We start from the raw sequence: 25,030 nt of genomic DNA, 5'->3' as shown, positions 1-25,030 counted from the left end.
ACCTTGCTGGTAAAGTAAACAAGATACTGTCCGACCTTATCTTCTCGTATTAGTGCTAACGCCACAGCCTTCTCGGTGACAGCCAAATAGAAGATGAGTTCTTCTCCGACTTTGGGTCAGGTAAAAATGGGAGGTTGGTTTGAAAACCTTTTGAATTCCTGAAAAACTTCTTTGCATTCAAGAGTCCATTCGAACTGGCATCCTTTCCTTAGTAGAGAAAAAAGTGGAAGGGATCTCAACGCTGATCCCGCTAAGAATCTAAACAAAGCTGCAAGTCATCCATTCAGTTGCTGGACTTCCTTTAAACAAGTCGAGCTTTTCATTTCTAGGATTGTGTTACACTTATCGGGGTTAGCCTCTATCCCCCTTTGTGTTAGCATGAAACCCATAAATTTTCCAGCCTCTACTGCAAATGTGCATTTTACGGGATTCAGTCTCATCCTATGCGCCCTTATAGTGCTGGAGACTTGTGAAAGGTCAGTCAGGAGATTTGCCTCACCCTTGGTTTTTATTAGCATGTCATCCACATATACTTCCATTAAACTTCCGAGGTGAGGTGCAAACACTTTGTTCATCAACCTTTGGTATGTGGCTCCTGCATTTTTTAACCCGAAGGGCATGACCACATAACAATCATTTGCCCTAGGTGTGATGAAAGATGTCTTCTCCTGATCTGGTTTGTTCATCGAGATTTGATTATATCCCGAGTACGCGTCCATGAACGACAGGTATTGATACCCCAAGCTAGAATCTACTAGGGCGTCAATATTTGGAAGAGGATATGGATCTTTTGGGCATGCTTTGTTAAGATCGGTGTAATCAACGCACTTCCTCCACTTGCCGTTTTGTTTCTTGACCAGCACCATATTCGACAGTCAGGCCAGATACTTGACTTCTCTGATGAAATCTGCCTCTAGCAGAGCTTGTACTTGCTCTTCGACCACTTGAGCCCGCTCGGGATCGAACTTTTGTCTTCTTTGTTGGACAGGTTGGGACCCTGGGTACACAGCCAATTTATGCGATATGAGTTCGGGGTCTATCCCAGACATGTCGGAAGCTTTCTAGGTGAAGATGTCAGAATTTTCTTGTAGGAGTTTAGCTAGCTTCTACTTCATTTCTTTGGTTAAACTAGCTCCAATGTTGGTATTTTTTCTGACTTCTTGCCTGATTTGTACTTCTTTGGTCTTTCCTCCGGGTTGTGGTCGTAGTTTTTCTTTAGTTCGGATTCCTCCGAGCCTAATAATGTTGACTTCTTTGCCTTTACCTCTCAAGTTCAGGCTTTCGTTGTAACACTTTCTCGCCAGCTTCTGATCTCCTCTGATGGTGGCAATATCCTTTGGCGTTGGAAACTTCATGCAAAGATGGAGGGTAGAAACCACTGCTCTAAGCCGATTTAAGATTGTCCTGCCTATCAGGGCATTATAGGCAGAGCCCACATTGACGACAATAAAGTCGATGCTTAGAGTCTTAGATCTTCCTCCCCTTCCAAAAGTTGTATATAGGGGAATGAAGCCTAGTGGTTTAATTAGAGTATCCCCCAATCTGAAGAGAGTATCCGGGTAAGCCCTTAACTCCTTCTCGTCTAATCCCAGCTTATCAAATGCTGGTTTAAATAGGATATCTGCCGAGCTCCCTTGGTCCACCAGAGTTTTGTGTAGATGAGCATTGGCGAGAATCATTGTAATTACTACTGGGTCGTCATGCCCAAATGCAATACCTACTCCATCTTCCTTGGTGAATGAAATAGTGAGTAGGTCGGGCCCTTCACTTCTGACATGGTAAACTTCCTTCAAATGCCTTTTTCGAGATGACTTGGTCACTCCTCCTCTCGTGAAGCCTCCCGATATCATATGAATATGTCGTTCAAGGGTTTGTGAGAGTGGACTTCTTCGTCAGTGACTTTCATCATCTCTTTTTCTTTTTTCATGATTGTCCGACCTTTCCATGAGATATCTGTCCAACCGACCTTCCCGGGCCAGCATTTCTATCACATTTTTAGGTCGTAGCAATCATTGGTAGAGTGACCATACAACTTATAGTACTCACAGTATTCGCTACGACTTCCCCCCTTTTTGTTCTTGATGGATCAAGGGGGAAGTAGCTTTTCGGTGTGACAAATTTCTCGGTATATGTCGACTAGAGAAATTCAAAAAAGAGTATAAGAATTATATCTCCTGGCCTTTCAAGCCTGACTTCTTCTTTTTTCTTGGGCTCCCCTTCCTTCTCCTTTGATAGGTGAGAGTGCCTAGATCGCCAGTTTGGTTCCCGTAGTCTAGCGTTTTTCTCCATGTTGATGTACTTTTCAGCCCTTTCTTGTACATCGCTCAAAGAAGTCGGGTGTCTCTTAGGCTGCATTTGTTTTTGAGAACAGGACAGAACAAGACACTGAGAACAGGACAGGACAAGATATTGATAGACAGAGACATAAATTTTTGTGTTCTTGTATTCTGTTTGGTGATAAACTAGAACAAATTATGAAAATCTAATTTATTTTCATTTTTTTCATTCAAAAAATTTGAGATGAAAAATATAATAATAAAAAAATATAATTATGAAAAATTAACAAAAATAATGAAAAAAAAGAATGAAAAATAAGTTGTGTCCCTTGTTAGCGTCATTGTGTTCTTCCTGTCAGGATGGACACAAAATACATTAATTCAGTGTCTCTGGACACACTGTCTCTGTCCATGTCTCCTTTGACAAACATGGTTTTGTGTCTCTGTGTCCATGTCTCAGTGTCCTATCTTTGTAAACAAAGACAACCTTAGAGATGGACTGAAAGAAAGGTCCCTCTCGAAGTCCATTAACGAGAATCATTATTACTGCCTCAGTAGGTAGGTCCTGAATTTCTAGGCATGTCTTATTAAACCTTTCCATGTAGTCTCTCAGGGGTTCCCCGACCTCTTGTTTTACTCCCAATAGGCTAGGCGCGTGCTTGATTTTGTCCTTCTGGATTGAAAATCGCATAAGAAACTTACACGAGAGGTCTTCAAAGCTGGTGACCGACCTTGGGGGGGAGGTTGTCGAACCACTTCATCGCCGCTTTTGTCAAAGTCGTTGAGAAGGCTTTGCAGCGGGTGGCATCAGAGACGTCGGCTAAATACATCCGACTTTTGAAATTGCTGAAGTGGTGCTTAGGGTCAATAGTCCCGTCGTATCGATCCATATCAGGACTTTTAAAGTTTCTGGGTACTTTAGCCTTCATGATATCTTCGCTAAATGGATCTTCTCCCCCTAATGGGTGTCTTCTCGGTCTGCGCGAGAGCCCCTATCTCTGAATGTGGATTCCAGTCTCAAGAGCTTTTCTTCAATCTCTTTTCGTTGCTCGGCTTCCCTTTTAAGATTCCTCTCTACCTCGCGTTGTCGTTCTAACTCCTATTCTAGTTGCTCTTGTCGCCCTTGGTGGCCATGTAGCAACCCCATTAGGTCTGCGGAGGGGGTTGTCCATCTTTTCCAGGTTGGTGAACTTCGGAGGATATTCTTTTTTATCCCTGGATGTTCGAGGGACCTTCAGCATGCTGTCCTCCCGTTCCTTGTAGGGATATTATTGTCCTGTCATTGTTGACCGCGTCTTGATGCTCTTGCTCAGACTCCGATGTGGTGTGTCCATCTTCAGGATGGTCGTCTGCCATATGTGTTGATCTTCCAGGTCTCCGGCAACGACGCCAATGTTCCGGGGCTTACCTAGAACCGGATGGTTGGGCTTGAATGAGAGGCCCAAACGCTAGAGGAAGGTGGTCTCCGACCTGCTTTATGTCTGAGAACCGCCGTCCGAGTTATGTATGTGAAAGAATGGGGTGGCACCTGCAAAGACACTCTGATGCCTAAGTCAGCAAGGGGTTAATCAGGTTTAATGTATTAGAACTTAGAGATATTTGAGGGGTGTTAGTGTATTTATAAGTGATGTGCCAATAGCTACTGTTGGAGTGGTTCCACTATTAGTGGTGGATAACTATCCCTTTATCTTAGGGTTGTTGAGATCTCTCTCCTAGAAGTGGGTGAGAGATTTGGGGAGGTAGTTACTCATTTAGATAAGTATGAGTTGCATGTTTCAGTCAGCTCCGACCTCTTAGAAGAGGTTGAATGAGTGGATAAGGCTACTCTTTTTGATTGAGCCTTTTAACTTTATTGAGTCTGGTCGTTATATTGGACCAGAGTACGAAAAATGTGCATATATGTAAATCATGTATTTTATAAAATACGAATTAAATAATTAAGAAGATATTTAACATTATTAAGAGGATATGTTAGGTATAGGAAGTCACCTTACTACTTATTATAAAGATTATTATAAAATATGAATTGAATAATTAAGAGGACATTTAACATTAATAAGAGGAGAATCTAGTTGAAATGACCACTTTGTTAATTATTGTGGGAACCATTACAAGATTAACGTTAAAATGAGAGATATGCTTAATTTTATAATAAAATGACATCTATAATAATATGTTAACATGACAAAATTATAAGTAATTATGTGTTATTACTTGAACATAGAACAATTTTTATATCAACTTTTATATAATATAAACTAGATTTAGACTCGTATATTGTGCAAAAAATTAACGTTCTAAACTTTTTGTACAAATCTATTAAATAACTAAAATGATAATAGAGAAATTTTTATAGTTAATTATAAAACAATTTACATAACTTTTAAAATAAATATAATAAATTTTATTGTATAATACAATAATAATAATATAATGAAAATTAATTCAATCAATCTATTATATATTGAAGTATTGTTTAAGTAGTATTTTTTACTCTTAAAATAAAAAATTATATCATAATAAATTTTGTTGTAAATAAAATATAACTGGGTCAATCTATAGTGGATATATATTAAAGTATTTGTTTAAGTAGAATTTTTTAATAAAGGATAAGAAAAAACAGTCCAATTTTTTTATTTGATTTTGATAAATTCAAGTATTTTCGTAACCATTCTTTTTAGTATGTTGAATATCAATTGATTTCACAACATATAATTTTATCTTAAAAATTTAAAAGTTTATAAAAATATAATATATAAATTATTTAATCTATAATATAAATATACAATAATAGAGTAATATTTTAATAAATAAAATTAATGACAAATAAATAATATGATATTTTTTTAAATAACCTACTAATGATATTAAATCTATTTATCAATTTACTTAATATATTAAAATTGAATTTTTTTTCTAACTAATAAAAGTGAGGTGTCAATTTCTTGTGAATTCATTTTCTCTCTAAAATGAAAGCACTATTCTCTCTTCTAAATTTATTTTAGAAAATATCTTTATTACAATTATATTACAATTAGCATTTAATGAATAATACATAATTATACTAATTTAGAAAAATATCTTTTTTATAATTATATAAAATCAATATTTAATACATTATCAACTAATAAAAATGAGGTGTCAATTTTTCATAAATTCATTTTTCCTCCAAAATAAAAGCAATATTCTCTCTTCTAAATTTATTTTAGAAAAATATCTTTATTATAATTATATTATAATATTACAATTAGTATTTAATAAATAATACATGATTATACTAATTTAGAAAAATATTTTTATTATAATTATATAAAAGTAATATTTAATACATTATTAAACTAATTATCAATCAAAAATATTTTTAATTATTTTAATCATATTGATGATACCATTCTAATTCTTATTTATTATATAATAATTTTATTAGTGACAAGTTATTATATTAATGGTGACTTATTTATATTGATATCAATTGATAATAATAATAATAATAATAATAATAATAATAATAATAATAATAATAATAATAATAATAATAATAGATTTTAATAATTAAATACTAAAATAATTGTCAAATATGATCTACCTAACTTGAATTAGTTAACAAATTTAATTTTAGTTGCTATGTTTTATTTTTTACATAATTACGTTAATTGTCAATCATTATATATTAAATTAGCATTTAATACATAATTATATTAATTATCAATAAATTTTTTATAATTATACATTAAATCAATATTTAATATATAATTATGTTAATTGTCAATTATTTTAATTTTCAATCATTGTAATATAATTTTAAATTAATCGTAATTTCTGGCAAGTTGATATTGATATCTATCTTAAAAATTAAAATAAAAATCTATGATTTTAATTATGATAAAAATATATATGATATTAAATGACTTATTCAATCACGGCAAATATATAATGTATAACATAAATAATAAAAAATAATTTAATAATAACTAATTTATATAATTAATTTTGTTCTAATAAAGACTATATATAATATTTTTTGTAGTTTGTGAACCTATATCTGAAAATCAACTCATTTTTTGTTTATGAAAATATAAATAATATAATAGTATACATACATACATACACACACATATATATATATATATATATATATATATATATATATATATATATATATATATATATATATATATATATATATTGTATTACTTAATAGTTATTCTTTGCGAAAATATATGATAATACTATAGATATAGTGTATCAATAATATTAGTTTACAAATATAGTTGCTTATAGTATAATAATATTTTATTCCAATAACATATCTTTTTGTTTCTACTTTCTATATAGCAATAATATTATATATATATTTATATATCTCTTCTTTTAACTCTTTTTTTAAAATATTAGCATATAATTAATATAGATAATATATATACTGAGCAAGTATCTTCATTTAATTAATTATAAGAATTAATAAAATATAATGACATAATTTTCACTTAATTGTAGCAAGTATCTCCATTGAAAATATTAGCTGATTATTATTATACACAATTAGTGTGTGTATATATACACATATGAGTAATGGTGAATTTTTACAATTATTTATCATTTAGAAAATTCATATTTCAGACATATTTCTTCTTCTGTTTTTTATTCTTCATACCTAATAACTACTAGCTACGATTCTATCAATAGTATTATCCATGGTAGATTATGTGATGAAAAAGTTTGAAAAATAAATGCAAGAATTATAAGATTATGGAAAGTCCCATATAAATTTGACAAGAGTAAGACGGTTTACATAGAAATGATTCTCATGAATGATAAGGTTAGTTGATTATTTTTCATGATTCTTTCAAGTGATGCTAGGTCCAATTTATAAATATTTTTTGTTCGTATTTTAAGTTTATTTGGTAAGTAAACCCCTTACATGAATCAAAGACAGTACGATTTAATAGCTTGATAAGTGCTAATAGCTTTTATATTTAATTTGTTTTACAATGTGATAAAATTCATTATTCAATCATCAAGAATTATTTAGCAAAGATGTTTGAGAATGAACTGATCGAGGAAAAGGTTTTATCTCTTCTCAAATTTTCTGATTAAGGAATCAAGTAAAATTTATCTTTTGACTGCACACGTGGAATAATTTTTAAGAATGAGTCACGTATAGTAAATACGATCGATGATTGTAAAATTCTTGCCAATCATTTCAATTTTCTTGCTCATACTAATATATTGAGACAAACAAATGAACAATCTAACTTATTTGGTACGTAGTTAATTTGTATTAAACTACACAATTTTTTTATTTTACTTTTTGTCAAGAAATTACATAATAGCATCATTTTATTGATAACGTAAATTTTAACAGTTTATTTATACAAATGTTTAAAATCGTATTGTGCCTTTTTTTTAAAGGTTTATCCTTTTATTAATATATTGTCAATTTTATCATTTAAAATAAAAAAATTTGGTAAAATTTTTTAATTTATAAGTAATTTATAATGTTATTCATTTATTTGTCCTTAATTTCATGCTTTTAATTCAGATTTTTTTTTCAATTAGATGTTATTGTATTCTTGACCGAAAAAAAAGTTTATATCATGGTCAAAAATAAAAAAAAGTGACCACTACATTGTGGTTGAGCTTCTTGATTTGCGGTACGAAAAATTTTAATATTTCGTAATGAGATTTTATTTTGTAATAATTATCTATTCATATGTAAAATATTTTATCTTTTTTATTATATATTACTATTTATTTCTCTTAATTCTCCTTTTATTTAGAAACGAGGAAAAAATAAAATGCACACTATAAGATCAATTTACAACCCAATTACTCAATTGTTTACGTGATCACCAAGCAACTGAATATATACTTATTCTCCAATTTGTAAACTTTAACAAAGACATTGATAAGCATATTGGTTTACCCATTTTCTACTCATATTTTTATTCATTTTGTATTTTTTATATTTACAATAAATATTATAATATAAAAGAATAAAAAATAATATTAATTGTTATCTATTTTATTTATTTAGTCATAATTAAATTTGACTCAGAAGAGCTATTGTTATTTATTATTTAACAATGCATTTTGGATTTGTTGACCACTTATTTAATAAATTTTTAATTAATTATGTTATTTTAAATTAAAAAATATAGATTTAATGATATCAGAAATTTAAATAAAAAATATTGTACTTACAAAAATTAAAGAGTTGCTCCAATTAAATGATAAGTCATTGAAAGAATATTGTAAAATGCTATATTCTCTAGAAAATTTGGTGTCCAATTTAAAAGACAGAATTATAATGGAAGAGTTGAATTTTGATATTAATACTCTTGCGAGTGAACTAAGTGGGTATTTAGAAAAATTAACTGATGAGCAAAAATTTGCATACGATTAAATAATGGGTGCTGTTAACGGTAATATGAATAGACTTTTCTTCTTATATGATCAGGGTGGTTGTTGAAAAATATTCTTATGATCAACTATATCATGCTTAATTAGGCATAGCTCAATTAGGTATAAAAGAGGTATAATTTTAAATGTTGCTTCAAGTGAGATTGTTGTACTTCTGTTACCTAATAGAAGAACTGCACAACATTCATAAAGATTTTTTGTGTAACATTAAATAGGGAAGTCCTCTTGCAAGGTTAATAACCAAAGCCAAATTAGGGTGACAAAAGAAATAGCCAAAACTTGCCTTATTTAGTATTTATTAATTATCGCAACAATTAACGAATGCTAAATAAGGCAAGTTATGGCTGTTTTTGGCTAATTTTCTTTGGTTACCAAACATTTTCTTTAATCATATGGGATAAAACTCTAATAATAAGTAAGTATTGTTACGAAGTTTTAGACAAATTTCTTAAAGACATTTTGAGGTGTTTAGATTTGTATAGTTCTCACTTGCTATTTGGAAGTAAAATTGTTGTCCTCGAAAGAAATTTTAGACAAATTTTACCTATGATTCCCAAAAAATTCAAGATAAGATATAATTCAGTCTTCTATACTTCTTCATATTTGTGGTATAACTGTAAGGTTCTAAAACTTACAAAAAAATATGAGATTGTCACTAAGTAAAAATAACAACATACAAGAACTCAGAAATTTTATAGAATGGCTACTCAAAATTGGTGATGGTTTGCCTGGTGACACAACAGATGTGAATCGATCGTTCATATACCATCTGAAATTTTGGTTAAGAACTTTGAGACAGTTTTGAATGACCTCATTGATTTTGTGTATTTAGATATGTTATCCAATTTATTCATTGAAAATTATTTTAAAGATAGAGTAATTATCGCACCAATTCTGGATTGTGTCATTGATGTCAATAACAAGATGACTACAGAGTTACTGGACAAGAAAGAATTTACTTAAGTTTTGACTCTGTGTGTGCTAAGGAAAAAAATATGGAATTTGAGTGTGATGCTTTCTCACCAAAGATTCTAAATGGAATAAATTGTGCAGGTCTACCACCACACAAGTTGATCGTGAAGGTTGGCGCTCCTGTTATGTTGCTATAGAATATAGACCAAACTAATGGTTTCTGCAATGAAATGAAAATATAAATTAGAAGAATGAAAAACCATGTGATAGAATGCAAGACTTTAACCAGTAACAAAACTGAAAGTATTGTTCTTATCCCAAAACTGAATCTAATTTCAAATAACAAAACATTACCGGTTAAGTTTCAAAGATGACAATTTTCAATTATTATGTCATTTGCAATGATAATAAATAAGTTTCAAAGACAAATTCTATCAAAAGTTGGAATATACCTTCCAATGTCAGTTTTCACCTATGGTCAATTGTATGTTGCATTATCAAGAGTAAATAGTAAAGATAGACTGTGAATGCTATTGCAAGATCACAGACACTTGAAAGATAACTGCACGATGAATGTGGTATATAGAGAAATTTTTAAAAGCTTATAATGAAAAGATAATTTCTAATTCTCTTAATCAAATTTATTACTATCAATCAATAAAATTGACAAATTCTAGGTACTAATAGGTAATACATTCTTATTCTACATTTATAACTTGAGATATTAACATTATCATAAAAATCTGTATTATTTTATTCTCTTGATAAACTATTTTAAAATCATATTAATCATATAATTTTGTATACTAACATTGATATAATATTATTTCAGATATATATTTTAGGAGAATGTTGAGTTATTTTTTAGTTGATTTAAATTGTTTATTGTTTATTGAAGAACTTTATGCATAAGAATTCTCTAATAATTTATTGATCATTTTGAGCTAATTTTGATATGTTCTTACTTGACAGTAAACTAACATATAAAAATTTGTTGGTAGATTTAAGTATTATTAAGTTATTTATGGTGACATTGAGTATAATATGTCTGATTTATTGAACCAAGTATATTACTAAAACCGATTAATAACTATTCTAGAGTTGATACACTTAACACTAGATTAAAAAAACAAACAATACATAACATATTATTTTATTATTAATCAAATTATTATAATTCAAATTAATTTTAATAAAATAATTTAAAATTATAATTTCAATTTTATCACGTACATGACATGGATTATTATACTTGTTTATTATTAATTAAGAGATAATGCTAATAAAATTCGTTACATGAGGAGGTATAATTATCAAATTTAAAATTCTATAAAAATTATAATTTAACAAAAAAGTTTATGTGTGAATAAAATAAGATGAAAGAAATATTAATTTTTAGTTACAAAAAATATGAGTATGAACTAAAACAAATAAATAGATAGATGGTATCATAATTGCAAAAGCATGTGTAGTCACTATGGTGTGTATTTAAGATGCTGTTGTAACAACTAGTCTTCCATCACGGTAGATTATTAGTGTTATAATATAAGACATAAGATATAGGGTCACTGTGGACCATTTATCCAGCTACTTGTTTCCATCACTATTCCAAGCCCCATTCAAGGATGAAAAAAACTAGTTGGAAGCTATTAAATACCATTCACTGTAATCCTCAATCCTCATATTCAAATCTCAAATTTAAAATTTTTGGCCCCCCACTTTACAAAATTGTTATAATTGATGTGTCGGTTGCCTTATTAAGAATGTTCTTATAGAAAAAAAATAGTAAAATGTAAGTTTTTAATGTATTTATTGAAATAAAAATAGAATAAATTACTATTTTAATTTTTAATATTTAAATTAAGTCTTAATTTTAGTTTTAATACTAAAAATGTCTTATTTTTGTCCAAACATTTTATTTCATCTTATTTTAATCATTTAATTAAAATTATTTTTTTCATAAATATTAAATACTCATTTTGCCTTTGTTACTGTTCTTTTTTTTTTCTTAATATCTTATCACTTTTATTTTCAAATAATTACGGACATCGTTATGACGATTACAATTATGAAGACATATTTTTAGTCACTACTATTTTAATGTAATTGTATTTTATTTTTGTCAATGAGTTATACTTTAAATGTTATAGTCTTTCCATACTCATTTAAAAAGTTTGCGAGTTTAAATCTCCTTATCTTTGGGTTAATAAAAAAAAAACTGTATTTTACCTTTTGATATAGCAACTAAAAAAGATGTATATATTATCCAAAAGCGTGAAAATATTTATTGTTTTTTCTTATATAGCTTAATGTAACATGTATCAAGCTATGAGGGAAGAACATCAGAATCATAAACCAAATTTTTAACTTATTCACAAGATGAGCTTCTTTTGGTTTCTATTCTTCTCTGCACATTTTGCAATAGCAACTTCTCTTGTGCAACTTGAAGGCAAGTAATCACAACACACACACACTCCTAATTGAATATCTAGTTCCCTTTTTTGTTTTAATTTTTCTAATCATCAAATAGAGAATGCAATCTTTATAGAATGATTCTGAAATCATGCCAAGCAATAATTGACTATGATATTATCTTGTTAACTTTCTACATTTTGCAGATAATGATTTGAGGCACAAGCTAAGTGGCATGCACCTAAGTTTGTACCATGTTACAAGCCTTATCCTTCTCTAACATCAAATTCAAAATCACCAATTTCATACTCTGACATATTCAACAAAGATCAGGACCGTGTCAGGTACATTCAATCAAAACTAGCCAATAAGGTGGATGTGAAAAGTTCTGACAGAACTTTGGGACCAAAACTTGTTAGCACACCATTGAAATCAGGTTTGTCAATAGGCTCGGGAAACTACTATGTCAAAGTTGGATTTGGAACCCCTCCAAAATTCTCCAGCATGATTGTAGATACTGGAAGCTCTCTTTCATGGCTTCAATGCAAGCCTTGTGCTGTTTCTTGCCACCCACAAGTTGACCCCATTTTTGATCCTTCAACATCAAAGTCCTACAAAACCTTGCCATGTTCTTCAACTCAGTGTTCTTCTCTTAAGGCTTCAACACTCAATGATCCAGGTTGTTCAACTTCCACTAAAGCTTGTGTTTACAAAGCAAGCTATGGTGATTCATCTTTCTCAATTGGTTACCTGAGTCAAGATGTTTTTACTTTTGCTCCATCATACACAATACCAGGTTTTGTTTTTGGTTGTGGACAAGATAATCAAGGCTTGTTTGGAAGGGCTGCTGGTATATTAGGCCTAGCCAATGATAAACTCTCATTGATTGGTCAATTATCAAACAAAAATGGCTATGGATTCTCCTATTGCCTACCCACATCTTTTTCTTCACCAAATTCCTCAAAGGAAGGTTTTTTATCCATTGGAACCTCATCATTCCCACCATCTTCATCATTCAAGTTCACTCCTTTGATCAAGAATCCAAAGATTCACAGCTTGTATTTCGTCGACTTATCAGTTATAACCGTGGCTGGAAAGCCATTAGGAGTGGCTGCATCAAGTTACAAGGTTCCTACCATCATTGATTCTGGCACAGTCATCACAAGATTGCCTATGTCAGTTTACACAGCACTTTCAAATTCTTTTGTGAAGATCTTGTCCAAGAAGTATCCACAAGTTCCGGGGTTTTCGATATTGGATACTTGTTTCAAGGGGAGTTTGAAGGATCTTTCTTCAGCAGTGCCTGAGATTCAGATTGTGTTTCAAGGGGGTGCTAACTTAGCACTCAAGGCAGAGAATACCCTTTTGGAGATTGAGGATGGAACTACTTGTTTGGCCATTGCTGGTAGCCCTGAAGATAACCCTATTGCTATTATAGGGAATTTTCAGCAGCAGACATTTACTGTTGCATATGATGTTGCAAATTCCAAGGTTGGATTTGCACCTGCTGGCTGCCAGTGATCATAGGTTATGTAAAAATAAAAAGATTTGTTTGAATGCTCCAAAAACATTTACAACCACTCAGTTTCATTTGTGAAATTAAAAGATTATATAAGAATAAAATGAGTGGTTGTAAATGTCTCTGGAGTATGTAATTTATGTATTTTAAGAACATGCAAGTATTTTTACGCTCGGTGATTGTGGCATGATCCAATCAGTTGCAACTCACAAAGCTGGTGCTGATCCTGCTGGATACAATTGAATCATAAATGTTTATGATATATAGTTATTATAATTAAAGATTAAACATTGCTATTAAGAGGCATGTTATGTCTCTTTTCCTTTTAATGTATTCACATCTTAACTGTGCATAAAAGAAAAAAGACAGTTGAATGCTCATGTGAAACTTGCAGTTGCATTAGATTAAGGGATATTTTACTCTCTTGAGTTTATAATTGTAAAACATAAGGGTGATAGAATAAGGCAATTGTTCTGAAATTCCTCATAAATAATAGGGTAAATTGGCCTTTGTTGTATAGGTCTAATAGATACATATTTAATATATGAAATAATCATATTTTTAATTAATCTAACCCGTCCCAAGAATCCTAAAGCCCACCGTTAATTTATCCAATTATTAGATTGAGAATAGGATAAAATAAGACACTAAAAATAAAATATAAAAAATAAAAATAAAAAATTAATATTTTTGTATTTTATTTGATAATAAACTAAAGAGTAAAGTATCATTTTTGTCCCAACGTTTGGGGTAAGTCTTATTTATGTCCCTAACGTTTAAATCGTCCTATTTGTATTCCTAAAGTTTATAAAAGTGATTTAATGTTATCCTACTATTAATTATACTAACAAATCAGATTATATTTTTCAATTATTCTCACTTGGATGTATTCATTCTCAATTAGGTCTTATTTGGATATGTTCAATTTTAATATTATACCCACTATTTGTGTTTAGATTCAATTATGTTTCTAGAAAAGTGAATTATGTAAATGTTGTAGGAATTAGTTTCAATTTTGATGAGCTATTTTTCGGAATGGATCATCGATTCTATCCCAGACATTTGTATTCTAACTTAAAGAAAATATTTTTAAAACTCAAACTAAAGCGTTCATGATGTGTAATTGACGGCAGAATAACATTGAATCACTTTTACAAACGTTAGGGATACAAATAAGATGATTTAAATGTTAGAGACACAAATAGGATTTACCCCAAACATTAGGACAAAAATCATACGTTACTCTAAACTAAAATAAATTTTAAAAATCTAATTTATTCTTTTTTTTATGTAAAAATTTTGAAAAAAAATATAATAAAAAATATAATTAAAAATAATAAAAAAATTAAAAAATAAATTATATTTTTATTAATATTTCTATACTTTTTTATAAAAAATAATACAAAATATACTAATTCAATATTTATAAGGACAATAATTTTATTCATATTTCACAAATATCTTTATATCTCTTTGAGTGTCTTGTGCCTAAAAATGAAAGCAGTCAAATTTATTGACGTAATTGACAAGATCACAAGAACATGAATAATAAGTGAATAACCCAGTCCAATGATAATTAATATTTTATGTTCACCTGATCAAGTAAAATATTAAGCTTCATAAAATCCATGTCCCATCTAAATGTGAAGGCTTAGGCGGCGGCATGGAAATAACATTAATTAATCAATGTGTTTGTCTTTTCCTTTTTAAATATAATTTGTTGTGTAGAAAAATGATAGAAAAGATAGATGACTCAAAATAGGACTCTTAAATCATAAATTATAATTAAAATCTATAAAATTTATAAGTGAAATTCTTAGGTGTCCTGAGAATAACTTACTATTCTTACTCTTATTTCATGTCAGCATTATAATTTTAATATTATTTTTTAATTAAAATTTAAAATATTAATAAAATAAAAAATTAACCTTAAATTGGTTCACAACTAAGATGAAATAAAATAACTTGTGTAAAAAAAAAAGCATTTATTTATTTTCAGAACACACAGATTCTGTCTTACATAGTCTATAACAAAGGATGATTATTAACACTATGGTTTTTGGCCTAATAGAAAATGTTTCCAAAAACACATTGAAAATTGGAGAAAAAAGATTTTAAGGGCGAAAAAAAAATTAATAATTGTCCTTTTCATTTTTCTGCCTTTGAATTTGGTTTGCCATAGTTTAAGAATGTGTAACATAACAAATCCAGCATATCACATTACAAGCATCAATTAATATGCAAGCCATGTATGAACTGGAGTTTAGTTTAGTAGTATTTAATATTTTCAGGGCCTTTTGAGGGTCCCATTTTCTGTTGTCAAAATTCAATTTTTCCATCATAGTGTGCATTTGACATTGGAACAAAAAAGCTTATGATACATAATTATTTAATTATTAGGATTTTGCTATCCTGTGTGCTAAGGATATAAATTAAACATACCATAAAAAAATATTTTAATATTATTTATTACAAAAATATATTTTTTTATGTTTTCAATACATAAACTGATAAAAGTAATAAATAACATTAAAATATTTTTTTTTGTAATATGTTTAATCTATACCTTTAAAACGCACTATAACAAAATCTTTAGTTTTAGTTACAATGACGTGTTTAAGATGGTTAATAATTAAAACAGTTTTCCTAATGTGACTGATATATATAATTAGATGTTTATGTAAGATTGTTTACAATAATATTTTTTAACATTTATCAATTGACTTCATTTTAACATTTACTTTTAAATTCTTATTTAATATATATTTTAGGTACATTCATATATAATTTCAAAGTTTGAATTCTTAAAACAATAATGGGGCTGCCCTTATATTTGATTATCAAATGTGATTCCTCTTGCGCCTTCACATGTTGACCAAAGATCCAAAGTCTTCAACAAAATGCACACAGAAGAAGCAAGAATCATCAGAACAGGAACTGAATGATGATCAGAAAGTGATTCATCTAATTCCAGCAAGCCAGGTAAGTTGATATAGAACATGGAAACATTTAGTTATGCCCTTTTTTTATGATCCCAAAACCATGCCCACATGGTGTTTGCTGAAAAGTTTCTTGCATTTTTATTAATCTATTCTCAGACTTTTTATAGGAATTAACAAAAAATCATTTTTTTGCACAAAACCCGGGTAGATAAATGTATTGTTTATGCAGCTATATCATTGAGCATTGTGCAACGTAACATATGTTAATATATACAGAGCAAAAAAGCAGAGGTAGATTGAACTAGAAGCACTTTTTAGACCTTAACAAAACAATGGTCAAAATCACAACCAATTCCACTTGTTATTCCAAATTCCCAAACAACTCCTACATAGAACAAAGATTAACAATTTGGAATCTGGCTCCACTTGTTTAGTGTAAATATTATATGCAGGAAACATAGTTCCAACACAATACTGTATTTTGATGATCAAGAATCAATGTTTTATGATGACTTGACGAGTAAAATATCAGTTCATAAAGATGTCTTAAAACCGACATGCCGGATTTTGCTTTCACCTTAAGAGTTTGTTGTTTCAGGTCCATCATACCTTTGCACATCTGTGATCTCAGTTTCCATATTCTGCAATAGAGTTGGTAAGGAATTTTTTCACTCTGTCCTTCAGACTCCATTTTGCTTATCTTACATACCTACATTCTTTAGGTAAATATGTGCAACTATGTTAACTAAGAAGGAGTTCTCCATAGAGATTTAGTTCCAATGTATGAATTCCGGTTTTCTTAATCAGCATCATTTAATTGGTCTGATAAGTGAGTGGTGTATGAATTTAGGTGTGAACCACTTACCATGGGGTGCATTTCCTCAAAAATCCTAGCCAGGTCAATCAGTGTCCATGAGGAGAGAAAACAAGGTTCAAGGCGAATGGCTAATGGTATTCCATTGCTCGAGGACTTAATTATCTCGGCCAATGGCAATGATCAGTACCTCGCTCTTGTCTCCGCAGCCAATACAGTATCCAACAAATTGCATTCCAGAAGTTTGCATTCAAACATGTTCCCTGAACCGGCTACTGAGCCTGTCGCGTCTGAAACTATCGACAAATTGGATATATCACCAAGGCTAAGCCAAGGAGGAGGGAAACAAATCGAGGGAGACAAAAGTTGGCACTCGTTTCCTGAGCAGATTGTTTCATCTATTGATCAGGGGAATTTATCAGATTTTGAAGACAAACATAACTTGGATTCCAAGGATGTCACAGGTAGCAGGAGTTTTCACACATTAGAGGAATATGATAATCTTGTAAATGAAATAAGCTTCTCTGATTCTCCCAAAGTTCAGAAAAATGAGTTTAGCAATGAAGAAGCCGATTCAAGAACCATCGAGGAACTTAAGGTATCTGCATTAGCTAATACAATTCACAATATCGAGGACAATGATTCTGCGGCCAAGAAAATGCTACCACCTTGCTCGCACGACAATTCATCAGAAGATAGTAAACTAGTAAAGGATATCAGTATCAAAAGCATTACACTAGGAAGCTCAACTCCAAGTCCTAATAACCACTCCACAAATCAAAGAATTGAAAATGAAGTTGTAAATCCAAATGAGAAAACAAATATTCCTGGGATTGCTGCTCAAGGGGTAAACACCACTGAGAAAGTGAATAAGAGAAAGGCTATAGCAAAGAGGCTAGAATCCCTTAGAATCCCATCTAATGTTGAATTGCCAGCCATTGCTAGCCTTAGAGAATGGATTCCTGGTAGTGGAATATACTCTTCTGCATCCTACGTTACCCCGAAATTTGGCAGCTTTTCTTGTCAGATGGACACTAGGAATGAAAGTGAATCCAGTGAGGATTCTGTGTTCAGTCCAGAATTGGTATCTGCCTTCGAAATGAGCATGCAAATACTTGAAGCAGAGGAAGAAACCATTCTGAAACAAATTATAGAGAATGTGGAGGAAAAAAGTGAATGCAGCCCCAAGGAAGAACTCCACCAAAGGCACAAGGCTAAATCCATAGTTTCAGGTGAATTTAGTTAACAACAAATACATCTCAGACAAAACTGTAATTTGTACCTCCCACACTCTATTTCCTTTTTCATATCTTTCTAGACTTCATGCATGTGAATCTCTGCTTCACTTTTTTTGTTTATCTGTTTTGACTCATTTTATTTTGAGAAGAGGCGCCAATTACATGGCAGTGAATGTGAATCTGGGTTCAAACATATCATGAGGAAAAGATTTCTGTTGGAAAGAAATAATATGGCTTAGTTTTGATGTGATACTGATGTTTCCAGGTAGAAGCAAATTGGTTTTCATGACTACTTCTCCTCAAACTCAGAATATGAAGTGAAATGAAATGTCTAAGTTCAAGGCTGAAGCTCACTTCCTCTAAGAAACAGAACTACCCAACTGTCTTGTCATGATTTCATAAATCCACATAGTCTATAATTTCATTGTAACCGTTCAATTGAATTAGTGATTTGTCATAGCTTGGGAATAAGATTGAAATTGAATAAGCCAACTCTTGAAAGTACCAACATTTAAAATGTCATAAATCAAGCTAAGTTGTTTCGTTATTACGTATATATTCGATTACTATATATGGAAATGGATATTGTCACTCTTTTCCTCATAAATTCATGCAACATATATAAAAAAATCATCTGTAATCATATGTGGTATAGTATTATTAAAAATAAGAGTAGCAATATTAATTTCCTATATATAACCCCTTTTTTTTTCATGAGTAAAGCGACAATTAGGTCTATAAAGATTTTAACTTCGGACTAATTATTCCCTAAAGAAAAAAAATACAAATTTGGTCCTCAACGATAGCAAACGGTGGACACATGATGTCTTTCTATCAATTTATCACAGAAAACTAAACAATGTTACTTATATATACTGTTATCTACTGTGAGGTGTTTATTTATGAAAGATGATCATGCAGATAATAACTTTTGAAATAAAACTTCACGCGATTTGATAGGATTTGTGATAAATAGAAAATAGTTTAATAAAGGCTCAAAAGATAATAAATGCTTCATTCTCCAAAACCATCATTTCCATACTCATGTGGCAGCAACAGAACACACACCACTAAAGATAACAATCTGTTATCTTGAAAGATCTAATTGATACTTCTTTTTTAAAGGCTAATTAATCCAAAATCGAAATCTTCAAAAATCTAATTGTCACTTTACTCTTCTTTTTTAACAAAGATAGTAAACTTCATTATTTATAAGTAGCGAGATATATAACCCACAACTAAATGTAATTCATTCAGTACAGATTAGCTGTTCTAAAGAGCAATTCAAATCATTGATCATTGATGAGAAAATCAATAATCACGGAAAATGCTAATTTGATAGATACAAGTGACAACTAACAATCATAGGCTTAAAAAGGTTATAATTGTTCACATAATTGAATCTTAAGGGATAATGATGAGCATAATTTTGACCCTTTTCCCCTAATTGTTATAGACCGTAGGGGTTGCCACAAGCTGTTAAACTGTGGTGGTTAATTTTTCAACCAAAAAAGAAAAAGAAAAAGAAAAAATAATTAACAAGGACAACATACAAAAGCTCCTTGTTATCTTTGTTTCACTTCTCCAAAACAAGAGATGCAAACTACATATGACTAACAATAACTGCACTCTAAGTCCCAACACTGCAGAAGACTAAGAAGAGATATATATTTAGCAGCACTCAGTACCCATAGGACACAGCACAAGACACCAAATGCAGTGGAACATGATGATGAGGGTGCAAACAATGCAAGTACGGTTTGCTGTACAAACTTCCTATCATTATTAGGCAAGATTAAGAAGGGGAGAGGGAGAGAGAGATTGCAAGTCAATGTGTTATTTAACATGATGTTGTACAACAAACAACTATAACATCCTCAGGCCATGTTGTGATGAGGCAATCCACTGGTATTTTTTCTCTTTTGTTCAGATGGTGCCGCAACACTGCGATTCCAAGGCAAAAGGACACAAGCTCTAAGGGTCTTACAAGGTGTAAGGTTACAAATTTACAAGCAGTCAAGATACGAGTAGTTTCTGTGTCGGTTGTACTGAAGAAGGCTTCCGTAGGTGCGGTCCCAGACACCAATAAAGAGTGATTCTGTATCCGGACTGAAAGATACACCAGAGATCTCCCCAAAAAAATCAATTTCCTGTTCCTTCTCAAATCCACGCTTTGCGTCAAAGACATGCACAAAGTCAGCTGGCTCAGCCATTGCCATGAACTGCCCATCAGATGTGAAACGTATTGAACGTATAGCTCCAAGGTTGCCCTTCAGAACAGCAACAGACTTCGACAAGTTTCGAACATCCCAGACACGGCAAGTTTTGTCTTGGTTCCCGGTAGCAAAAATACGGCCATCAGGATGCCATGCAGATGCAAATGAGTAATCCAAGTGTCCACATAACTGCGTGATTGTCTACAAAGCCACCAAAAATAAAATTTAGAAATCCATAGCACATACACACTAGGAAAATCCACTACCATACTACTCTCATTTTAAAATTCCCCTCGAGAAACATAAAACAGGAATTTGTGACATGGAACAACAGAGCATGCCAACCTTTCCAGTTTGAGAATCCACCAGCAGCCCTTCTGGATTGTCTCCAACAATTGCAAGAAGTTTACTATCAGGGCTCAATGAAGTATGCTGCAGATAAAAGAAACCGATTCATATTGTCATTTATTATTCTATTCCAATACTAGCAGTAGGATTCTTATTGCAGGATCAAAGAAAAACAAAGACATTTTTATCCACATGCATTCTCAATCTTATCTACTAATATAAAATTCAACTAGAAGTGGCAACTCTTATCATCTTTTTTATTTCTATTTTTTTCCAAACATAGAAAATCAGCTAGAAGAACTTACATTTACAGGCCAGGGGAAGCAGAAATGCTTGGAAAGCTGAAATTTCTCCATATCAAAGTCTCTGACTCCACAGTCATTATTTGAAGCCATGAAATGAACCGCTCCACTGGCAGATTAATTGAGAGTTACTTGTTAGTAAGCAAACAACCATGTATGAAGGTTGTACATAGTAATTGCTGACAGCGCAAATCAACAGATTAAGGACCCAAAATAAAAAGAGAGAGAAAAAAGAGTGATAAGAAAGAAAAGAATGAAGACCTGGGATGCTCATAAATCTCGACAGCATTTGTGATCGCATTGTCCTCATAAGTAGTTCTGGAACAAAAGCTAACCCCAGGTCGATCTAAGTACTGTAAGACATTTTGCATGTGCCATCATCAATGGACAGGAAAAATGGTTGAATGCATGAATTAACAATAGTGGTGTTTATAATACCAATCATGTCAGATATAAGAAAATTATAAGCACAGAAAATGAAGTACCTTGCAAATAAGTTCTCCTTGAAAGCCTCCAGCAATCAACAAGTTGTCTCGCACTGCCAGTGTACTAATTTGTGTTTGAGTAAACCCTTCCAAGAGGCTTCCAGGATGTTTCTGTTAGCAACACACATTTAAAACCTTAGATTCTGTTTTCAAGCCATGAGATCAACAACAGACGGGAGACAAAACATTTACCTCACACGGAGCCACATGCCCTTGTACATTCAGGATTTCGGATCTCTTGGAGTGCAACGAAGACCAGTGAACAATTGAGTAATGTGAAACAAGATATACATCATGCTTCGATGTTGACCAAACCAAGTTCCGTAGCTACAAATAACAAATTAAAACTTCTCAGTTAACATACAGGTTTCTATAATAATAATAATAATAATAATAATAATAATAATAATAATAATATGAGATATAGACCAAATAAATGTTTTCACATCCGCACATAAAAAATGCAAATAATTTCTATATAAACATACTTGGAAATGAAGTATCGTTGACTTCACAGATCTAGTGTTCTGCCAGAAATCATAAAATCTTCCTCCTTTATCTGTTGGCCTGCATTCCTGTAGACAAGAACCGGGGGCATAAGGACAAAAGATCTGTGCATGTTAATCAAATGTTATAAAGCTTTAAGCAAAACCCTGTACCTTCTCCGAAAGTTCCCCTGATTGTGGTATATTTTCATAATTCTTGTACTGCTCTAGTCTAGTTTGTCTATACTTTTCACGACTAATACTCAGTCTATCCCATGGTATACCTTGGATATCCTTTCCCTTCCTAGCTTCTGCGGCAGTGGTATCTGTTATACGATTTTCCTGCTATTGAGAACCCAAATTACCCCCACACAAGAAAAAGTGCAAGCAGACAGAAAAGATTAGGTCAACGGTCGTATTCTACTAAAATTCAGTCATGCAAAGTTAAGTCATCCTATAGGTATGAAAAGAAACCGAATGCAGCAACAATACAATAAGATATATATACACATAAGACACACAAATTATTGAAAAAATACTTCATAGTGACTAGTAATGAATAAACATTCAAGACAATAGAAATTAAAATTGCTTATGACTCGAAACAAACCAAAGGATCGTATTCATCATCATCATCCGAATCTGATTCACCAAATGCTCTGCCTCGGAAATACACATCATCTTCTACCTCTGCCATTTCATTATCATCTGCAACGTACTCCATTTCGTCCCTGTTGTAATGAGACATGTTTGCCAACGCTGTTGAAAATTGATACCTAGTCCATAAATGGGAGTGGGATAAAATGACTAAACTAAATTCAATAATTGAAAGGGAGAAACAAAAAAATCAGAATCAGATTTTTCGCCTAGCAGTAAGCTGCACTTAAAGTTAAACGCCATACCCTAAAACCAAATACATCCTTTAATTTTGTCATAAAAACAAAAGCATCTTCCTTCTAAACCTAAACCGACAACGAATAGAAAAAATAATTAAGAAAACCTGAGAAATAAATATCATTAATCTGAACAAATTCCAGCCATCCTATGAAATTAATTCCAACATCAACATACATGGAACCAAAATTTCCCCAACTTCGTTTAATTCCGAACACAACAAGATGGTTTCACAGAGAAACCCCAAAAACCAGAAACCGAGAAAAGTAAATCAAATAAAACACCTAAAAGGATACCTACCCAGGAACCAAATTGCAGCATCTACACACGCGAATTTGTAAAAATGAAAACTTTAATAGATAAAAGGAAAATTAAATTAAGAAAATAAAAAGGGGTTGAAGCAATTGCGATTTATCGCAGGAAACGACGAGAAAGAGTTTAACTGGTTCAGAAAAATTCAGACCTGTGTAAAAATTGGAGGGGTTCGTGAATCCAAGCCCTTGTTTTGTGGTTGAAGCGTTTGTTGGATCTCGATGATAAGGACCTGAATTAGATCTCCGTATGCGAATGAACCACCTTTGCAGAAAAATAATATATAATGTAATTTATATTTATATTTATAAATAAATAGATAGATAGATAGATACTTAGATAGACAGATAGAAGATAGATCAGATATCTCGATTCCTCTTTGCGATGCAAACCCTGAATCCAATTGACATAATATCAGTGATTAGTGCGTAACACTCAATAAACTAACATTATTTATAGGTTTGTTAAAAGATTTGATTTAGGTTTAATTTATTTAATAATATTTTTAAAAATTTTAAATTTAAATTAATATTATCTAATTTAATAAGATTAAATTTTATTTAGATTAAGTTATTTTATTTGTTAAGATATTTAAATATTAGAGATTTATTTAAATATTTTTTGTAAAATAATTTATACATTTTTTTATGAATAGATTATATATATATATATATATATATATATATATATATATTTTTTTTTTATTTTTTTATTTTATTTGTTGTACGAAAAAAATTGTAAGATCTAATTTAAGATAATTTTGTATATTAGTTCTTCCAATTTTTACTTTTTAAAAATTTTACAGGAAAAGATTTCTAGTGATCTAAATTATTAAAAATAGAAATTTAGAGGTTTATTGAAAAAAATTCTCTGTCAAAAGTTTATTTGCTAATTACGAGTAACATGACTAATTTGATATTATTAAAAAAATAGAATTAATTTAATTAAGTTATCAAAATAGATAATTGGTGATATTTTTTAGATATTTTTTAATTTATCCTTATAAGATTTTTTACTTTTCATTTATTAATAATTAGCGGCTCAACAGACACTGTCATGCTTGTTCAACCGCTTTTTTATTGAGTTAAAAGAATATTTTTATATTTTTATTTTTAAAATTATAAATTTATTATCAATAACTAAAAATTAAATTATAAAAAAATAAAATATTTTAAATTATTTAATATATGTAAAAAGTATAAAATAAATAAATTTAAATTAAAAAATAAAAAAAATTGTTGTTATCATGTGTAATTAAATCAAGATAAAGATTTACTAATATTATTTACAAATTAGTTATTTATATATTAAATTTATTTATTTTGTCAATCTTATTTAATTTGAAGTAAATTTAAAAATTAATATTCAAAATATTTTTTTATACATAATTCTAATAGATAAAAAATTATTTCTTTAATCTTATATTAAACATCTTTTATTATTTTTAATTTT

The 25,030-nt window shown here is 30.5% G+C and overlaps 2 protein-coding genes and 1 pseudogene across 16 annotated transcripts; 2 read left to right on the top strand and 1 right to left on the bottom strand.

Moving 5' to 3' along the window:
- The first annotated feature begins 11,904 nt into the window (after positions 1–11,904).
- LOC112796094 (aspartyl protease family protein At5g10770-like) lies at positions 11,905–13,871 on the top strand (annotated as a pseudogene).
- A 2,485-nt stretch (positions 13,872–16,356) lies between these two features.
- On the top strand, positions 16,357–19,028 carry LOC112796093 (uncharacterized). The gene is made up of 4 exons (XM_025838380.3): positions 16,357–16,524; positions 17,083–17,139; positions 17,335–18,530; positions 18,802–19,028. Exons 3-4 carry the CDS (start codon positions 17,351–17,353, stop codon positions 18,855–18,857), a joined length of 1,236 nt encoding a protein of 411 aa, XP_025694165.1. The 5' UTR covers positions 16,357–16,524; positions 17,083–17,139; positions 17,335–17,350; the 3' UTR covers positions 18,858–19,028.
- Positions 19,029–20,295: 1,267 nt separating this feature from the next.
- On the bottom strand, positions 20,296–24,033 carry LOC112796091 (uncharacterized WD repeat-containing protein C2A9.03). 15 transcript variants are annotated; one of them, XM_025838372.3, is made up of 11 exons: positions 23,914–24,033; positions 23,730–23,842; positions 22,983–23,148; positions 22,547–22,717; positions 22,376–22,462; positions 22,080–22,214; positions 21,888–21,998; positions 21,664–21,755; positions 21,406–21,511; positions 21,098–21,184; positions 20,296–20,953 (listed from the first exon to the last, which is right to left on the bottom strand). In XM_025838372.3, the coding sequence occupies exons 3-11, from the start codon at positions 23,118–23,120 to the stop codon at positions 20,543–20,545; spliced, it is 1,338 nt and encodes a 445-aa protein (XP_025694157.1). In that variant the 5' UTR covers positions 23,121–23,148; positions 23,730–23,842; positions 23,914–24,033; the 3' UTR covers positions 20,296–20,542. The 15 variants fall into 15 exon arrangements, with proteins under 15 accessions (XP_025694157.1, XP_025694160.1, XP_025694158.1 ...); XM_025838375.3 differs by having other exon boundaries at positions 22,547–22,714; XM_025838373.3 differs by having other exon boundaries at positions 22,983–23,131.
- Between the last annotated feature and the right edge of the window lie 997 nt (positions 24,034–25,030).

Source organism: Arachis hypogaea, chromosome 4, assembly GCF_003086295.3.
Source record: "Arachis hypogaea cultivar Tifrunner chromosome 4, arahy.Tifrunner.gnm2.J5K5, whole genome shotgun sequence".
Taxonomy (NCBI): Eukaryota; Viridiplantae; Streptophyta; class Magnoliopsida; order Fabales; family Fabaceae; genus Arachis; species Arachis hypogaea.
The sequence above is the reverse complement of the archived record's forward strand: the minus strand, read 5'-3'. Positions and strand labels throughout refer to the sequence as shown.